The 7,594-nt window shown below is 39.9% G+C and overlaps 1 protein-coding gene across 2 annotated transcripts in view; it reads right to left on the bottom strand.

The window, feature by feature from the left end:
• Window positions 1-209: 209 nt before the first annotated feature.
• LOC147600032 (uncharacterized) overlaps window positions 210-7,594 on the bottom strand; it is a 30,440-nt gene continuing 23,055 nt past the window's right edge. For both annotated transcript variants that reach the window (XM_086752534.1, XM_086752533.1), the window contains exon 12: window positions 210-897. In XM_086752534.1, coding sequence (XP_086608660.1) covers window positions 799-897 — 99 coding nt within the window. In that variant the 3' untranslated portion in view covers window positions 210-798. The remainder of the gene's footprint in view (window positions 898-7,594) is intronic.

Raw genomic sequence — 7,594 nt, 5'->3', positions numbered from 1 at the left:
TCTCTAAAGAAACACAAGCCATTTTATATGATACTTTTTACACTGAGTTCCCAAAAGCAGAAGGAAGAGTTACATTTATGTTCTGCATATGAGGTCTAATTATATTTTTTTTAATTGCTGCAACGTCTTTTGGAACTTTACTTTATAAATAGGATCATTTTCCCTTGGGGGAAAAAAACCTGAATACAATGGCTTTTCTCTTCCAAGTTTTTTTTTGTTGCTGTTGTTTAAATCACATTTTATTAGCATAATTTTTCCTCACATGATAGCAAAGATCAAAACAGAAGTGTGTTCAAACCCACACCCACACACACACCTATATATCTCCTGAAGCAGATTCAGCAAATGGAGAACTGCTTCTGTCTTGGAAATGGAAATTACTATACCAGTATTATTGCAAAGTCCAGCAGAAGGAGCTGCATTACTTTAACCAGGTGCATCAAAATCAAAAGACCTTTGAGAGGTCTGCTTTCAGATGTAAAGAAAAATGACTTCTTGTTTATTTATTGAATGCCATTGGATCCTACATCCTAGCCAAAATCCAGACAGCCAGCTGATAAAGATTTATTGAATTCCAACACCAGCAGAGACTAGAAGTTTCCCTTAGCTAAGCTAAAGTTCTGAGTTTAACTTTATTCCCAAGGACATTCACTACATTTTGAGCAGGAAATAAATATCCTGAAACTATTCGCTAACTGTTCAGCTTTGAAAGATAATATTTGTTCTGAATGCCTCAAGATTAGGGCTCTGTAAAATACTTGTCAGAGGGCCTCGGCCCTTTCCCTTGTGCTGCGCCCATCACCGCTCCGTCCAGGCGGCTGTGGGGTAGCGTTCCAGGAGTGCGTTCCTCAGCTGGGCTGTGTGGATCTTGTCTCTGGTCTCCACGGTGCAGGTGACCTGGGAAAAGAATTAGGAACATTCCTGACGGCATGGCAGCAATCTCAGACAAAGGCATTTCCAATTCAATCCCAAAATACACTCGTAAAAGCAAAATGATCAGTTCAACACAAAAACTCTGGACCTCACAGCCCTTTCTATGCAGGTAAGAAAACTGATATTGCAGGCATCTGTGACTCTTCCAGCCCTTCTGCACAGTCCAAAAACCTTCCAACAGCCCTTCTTTTTATTGCCTTCAAAATTTGAAGAAGATAGGCTGATCCTCTGCTGGCTCCTGGGCAAGTACTTGTCTGCTGTTGGCCTCCCTGAAGTCATCCATCCATTAGCAGCTTCTCTTTTCCACTCCCTGGGGTGTGTACGTGGTGCTGCAGCCACCTCATCTGTCCCTGACTCTTACCTCACCCCATTTCCCGTGTTTCTGGGCAGTGTTTATTCCATCCTTCAAGCTTTTTATTTTCTCCTCCTCCTCTCTCTGATGGAATTATCCCCTAGTCCTTTACTGTCTCTGCAGTATTCTGGCTGGTTTCACGTACTCACACACCTTCTTGGTTTACTCTGATCTTTTGTTTGCTCATCGATTCACTTCTAGTTTTCTGTTACGGCTGTTCCACTGCTAAATCAAACTAACCCCAGGCAAACCTAATCTAGATAATTTTCTTTTTATTCTTCACTTGCCTCCACGAGTATTATTGACAATCCTGTCATGCAACCACTGAAGACGATAACTTCAATGTCCCTTTTTCAATTCTTATTTAATCCCTCTTTTGTACATACTCACATCTCTACTGCATCATTTGAAAATCTGGGCATTATCAAAGGCGAGGCACCAATGTGAAGGTGCAGAAGGAAAAATATGCTTCACAATTTTAGACTAGTAACTTCCATCACTGCTGACCCTCCTGGAATTATCACTGATGTTGACAGTGCCATGTGGAAAAAAAGACCTCACAGAAACATGGAAATCCAGCATGGAAAGGATCCAAGATGAGTCATAGTGCAACAACAGAGAGTTTATTGTAACAGACAAATCTAAAGAGAGTAGAGAAAAATCTGGCCATGGTAACCTTAAAGTGAACTGCTAGAGACAGATGCCCTGTATAATGCCCCTATCAGAGCTGAAAAGCAACAAGGCAAAAAATAAAATTGTCTCCACTCCACTTTACGAAGACATTTCTAAGTAAGAACTTTGTGAATTCATGTTTCCAGGAACAAGTTTAAAATAACAATAAATCTTTAGCAAAATTGTTGAATGAGAAGACAAAACACTAACTCCAGGTTATTCTAAACAGCCATGAGCTCGCTCAATTAGAAAACTGGCTATAGCTTCTTAACTATCCATCAGGACACGGGCCGCATTTCTGATCTGTTTCCACAATTCTTCACCTCTTTTCCTGAACAGAGTTCTAGTCTTGTTTTGTTCTTTGGAACACAAATTAGATGCTAATTTCTTTCTCCTCTGAAAAAGTGGGATTTAGTCTTGAGAAGAACAGTCACAGAAGAGAATTATAATGACAGAAGAGGAGAGAACACAAAGATTGGGATAAGTATCTAAAGGATATCTAGGCACCAAAGTGCCAAATACCCATTATCCATTCCATGGCTCAGGTAAAATCCCTAAAGCGTTGCAGTCATATCTTCAAGAGCAGATACTCATCTCTCACTGAGTCTGTAGTTTCAAAAAGTAAACTTTTTCCCCTTCCCCAGCAATCATGACTGTTTTGTCCTCAGCAAATCAATTGCTGCATTCAGAACCCATCTGCACTTGCCAGGTTCAGCTTTGAATATTTGGCAGCAAGCAGTTGCTGGGAGCAGTCCCTGGGAGCAAGCGTGGCAAAGCATTTTGATTTATAGAGCTAACTGTCCTCCTCTTTGCCCTTTTCTTTCTGTTAATGATTGAAGCCAGACAGACTTGGATAGACTGGAGCCAGAGAGCTTGTAAACAGTTTGCATAAATATTGTCTTTTTGTTCGGTGCACGCACGGCATCCAAGACGTGATACGGCCATTAATAGGCTGCATTATAAAAGTGACAGCAACAGCAGCAATAATAAACAACTCCACAAGTTTACCTGATTATTTTTACACTTGTCAAATAGAGGAAGAAAGAACATTTGCTCACGGCAGGAGCAAACAGAATCACTCTACGCTTTAGAGCGGCTACAGATCTAAACAGCAAGGAAGGCAAGAATTTGCTTTCTTGCTCAGATTAGGCCAATTTACACTGCAGTTTTACCTTCATAGAACTCCTCTCTCTTAGTTGCTTCACATGGGATGTATGACTTACACGAGCGTCCAACAGGGCAATCCCCATATTCACGGAGGGGTGTGTGAGGATTCTGTTTATCTAAGATCAATAGTTACCCAGGTACTACTGGCTACAGGAGGTTGCATACCTACTGATGAGCTAAGAGTAAGTGCTCCAAGTTGGTTTTATGTAAGAAGAAATTACAAAACCTATTGCCTGATGTTTCTTAGGCTCCCGACAAGATAACCCACAGCAACTAGAGAAAACTTTACTTTGAATTTGTTTCAAACCTATAAAAGCTCTCAGTACAAGACCATATTTTTCTAGATATTAAACATTAATTTAGTGTTCCTCTCAACTCTCTGATGGATATCTGTAGGTTGTGTGTGCAAATAAAGATATTAGGTGGACATGCCGAGCCAGTGCTAGAGAGCAGGGGAAATGTGAGTAGCATTGCTCAAGCAAAAGATTTCAGTCTTTTGTGCTTTTCCAGGCTCTGTGTAAAGACAAATCGTAATCAGCTAGTGCAATTCCTTATGTTCCTGATTCATCCATTAAACCTTTGTATCCCACTTCTTTAATCCTAGAAACCATACTGACCTTCTTCATCTAAGCTATAACTTAATATTCGTGATTCACCATGCTCAGTAACAGCACAGGTTTGTTTGCACAAAAATCACTGGAGTTAGAAATGAAAACTTTAATTATATACACTGCCTTCAGTTCTATAATTAAAGTAAGGCTTTTCATTTATATTTTAAAAGTATCAACAAATGTTTTCTGAATTATGAATAAACAGTGGTAAACACCCGCGGCAGGTTACTGCACATTACAGATTATTTGGCAATAGCACCTCTGGATCAGCTGCCAGATAGCCCCCAAGGCTGGTGCAATGCAATGCCTGAGAAAGAGAGCAACAGCTGCCACAGCTGTCACTTGGTTGTGCAACCTGAGCCCTTATCTTTTGGCACATTCTTGAATTCAGGTTGGTGAGCTTGAGTACAAACAAGTTGCCACTGCATTACCTAAGTCAGAAAATAATCCAGCAGGTCTACTCTTAGCCTCCCCGGACTCAGGTTCCTATTTCTGCAACCGGGGCAGGCTACTCTGCACCGCGTTAGTCTTCTGTGGAATGCTGTTAAAGAAAATTACCAAATTCTTTTGGAGAGCCTCAGAAGAAATGTATTGTTGAACTTCCCACTCCAAAAATCTCCATTTTGCAGATGGGGAACCGAAGCACAGAAACAGTGCCTTGCTCAGGTCATGCAGGAAACACGTTAGGAATAACAACATCCTTCTTTTCACAGGACAATAATATGGAATATGTTGGCAACTGGGGACTCTAATCCAAAATATTCTCCTCCAGCCTTCTACAAAATGCAAATTGGCCTAAAGGAATTTACTCCAATTGACCAGAACAGACAAAAATAATTTAATGAGTTCTGGCCTGAAGCGAATAAACTTTACGGGAGAAACAGGTATTATACCACACAAAGTGAGCCAGGAAAGGCAGCACCGTTGGGACAATGTGTAATGTTATCATAAAGAGAAAGCAACATTTGATTTATGAATTAGTATTTTTGTTGCACAGTCAGAGGAGAAATTATGTGATGGAAGTTCTTTTTACAACTGGTCTCTTCTGAGTTATCTAAAACCACAGCAGAGTTAAGCTCCTGAGAGGTTTGAAGGGAAGAGGCCAGACAACTCCATAACTTCAAACAGAGCCGAGGTCAGAGGGAAAGCTGCCACCTCAGCTGCTTCTCTGCAAAGCTGCTGGAGCACCTCAAGACCTTGCAAGGCCACCACTGCTCTGTTCTGGGTCCCTCCTGTACCTGTCAGTCTGCTTATGCTGCAGTTTCAGTGGTGAGAAGAATACTGTTCTAGAAACTTCATAAACTCAAAGATTGGTTTTTTTTCCAGCTGAGCTGCCTGAGTCCAAATATGAGACACCCATTAAGCAGGCAAGTGGCTGTTCTACAGCAAAGCCTTTCATTCCTTCATAGCAAAGACAATTCCTACATTATTAAATCACTTACTGATTTTGCTCATTGACTTCTCTCTAAGGCCATAATAACAGGAAATTAAAGGGATTTAAATGCTTATAAGAGGTTTAGAGATGGAAACAATTTAAGTGATAAATTGTCCCACATTGAATCTGAGGCATATTGGTGATAAAGAATAGGGAAAGTTCACAGAAGCAGGTTGTAGCTTCCTCCCACGAACTGGTAATCCTTTAGGTCTCTTTATCCAGTTAGCTGGTGATACTAGACTATTTTTTCCCTAGCTCTGATCTTTATTTCTGTCTAGATATTCCTGGTCATCTAATCTGCTTCAACAGTTGTAAAATATGAAGCCTACCACTGGTTATTTGTACGATTTGCTAAAAGTTATATATTTCAATATTGGGACTTTGGAAGCCATTTCCCAACTGCTCAGGTAAAAGTGAATTAGGGTGTAGTCCTCTGCAAGACAGAAATCCTGTATGAGCCACAAGGAAAGAGAATCTCATAACTGGAGTTATGAGAGGCAATATCCAAAAGAAACTTCCATGTTGTTCCAAAGAATGTGACCAGCTGGTCCCACTGCGCAAGGCACTTCATTAAGAATCAGCTAAATCTAATGTAGCCATAATATTTTTTAAAAATTAAGAATATATCTTATTTTTGCCAGCAAAATATTCTAAAAATTATTTTTCCAAAAGTATAGTTTGAACTTAAAGCTTCCTTTTAGGAAGTCCTTACTACTCCAGGCAATCAGACTATCAGCAAGGCTCTTCCCAGGGAGCATTCCAAGTGTGTAGTGGATCAATAAACACTAACCCAGCGAGGCATTTCACCGGCGGGGGGGGTGGGAGGGGGGTACAGACCAAAACAAACTATCTTCCTGGTAAGCAGTGACTAGAATGCAAGATTCTCTCCTTTGGAAATGAAAGGGTTAATCTAAAAGGATGATTAAATACTGAGATGACAATTTTGACAGAACCCATTTAGTGTTTCAAATAAGCCACTACACTTACTGCTGCGTTCTGTCAAACACTTCATGTATATTCACAAACAAAAGTACTTATTCAAGTTAGAGTGGAGGGGGTATAGCCGTAACGCCTTTCTTATTATTACCAGCAGTTCAACACACAATAACTGTGGTTCTTGGTTCAGATTTAAATGCATGTTTAATATGCTGTGATTTACACCGATGAAAATTACACAGAGTTCTTTCCAGGTCTGCTTTAGCAGCAAACGCTTAAAATTCTTTGCTGAGACAAGGCTTTGGCTCTTACAAGCAACAAAGAAAAAAGTAAGACCTTCCCTACGTGTATTAAGTTTACTATGAAAATATGTACATTTTCCTATGTCTTGTTAGAGTAAATTCATTTTGATGCTTGAAGATAAATTAAATATCTATCCTTTTTGATTACCCTTGTTTTAGTTTTGAAAGAAAAGCTTCGTGATTCACTGTGTGTCACCAGATAGAGCTGCCTCCAAAGTCACTGCGGTCTATAAATCTGGATACTACTTTGTGCTTCACATCTAATTATCCGACAGCCTCTCCCAGACTGACTAAAAGCCATCATGCAAATCCAGCATCCAATTAAGTTAGTCAGGAATGCAAATTCCTCTCTTTGGCCCTCTTGAGGTACAACACTGTCAGATTCCTGAAGTGGACAGTCAGTGAAAATACACCGTGTTTAAAGTGCAAACAATAGCACACGGCACTTTTTTATTCAGGGAAACAACTGTACTTACTACAGATTCTGATAAAGTTGCCTCCTTGGGAGAGGTTGCAAGAGCAATGGAAAATTGTTCTAACATTCTCAATCAAAAACTAAGAGAGAGGATTTTGTTTCATTTACTCAGTAGCATTAATAAAAATTACAAGCCTTACTCAGTAAAAATCACATTGAAAACTTTATAAGAGTTACGGGGTTTGTCGAATCTAGCCCTCAGTAAAAATGTTTTTCAGAGCTAAGTTATTTGCTGAATCGAGGGATTTGTCTACCCTGTGCAGCGTCACATTATCGTCAAGTTACCCAAAGCAATAAGCTGGCCTATCATTACTGCACACTGCGGAACAAAGTAGTTTTAGTTCTAAACACTTGAGAAAACTGATAACACCATGTTCTGAAAGACGTTTGTGAACTTCCTTGTAGTCCTTTGCTATAGTCATCTTTAATCTAATCTGTTCTTTATATCAGCAAGTGAAAATACTGAGCAGGTTTTTGCATCCAAGTGGGAAATTAGATTTAAATGCCAAAATGGAAGAACTTGCTTACTCAGTAGCATTACTCAATTCCATTTATGAGCCTGTTTAGTAAAGATCCCTAGTTTGACTTCCACTTGTGATTTCACAGACTAAGGACTCGGACAGTAGTAGCACGGAACTGGAACCACACCTTTGCCAAACCAGGTTAAATAAAAAGATATGCCATGAGACAAATGACCCTTTTAAGAGATGC

This window comes from Chlamydotis macqueenii, chromosome 7 (genome assembly GCF_036417535.1).
Source record: "Chlamydotis macqueenii isolate bChlMac1 chromosome 7, bChlMac1.mat, whole genome shotgun sequence".
NCBI lineage: Eukaryota > Metazoa > Chordata > Aves > Otidiformes > Otididae > Chlamydotis > Chlamydotis macqueenii.
This window is presented reverse-complemented; position numbering and strand designations above follow the sequence as displayed.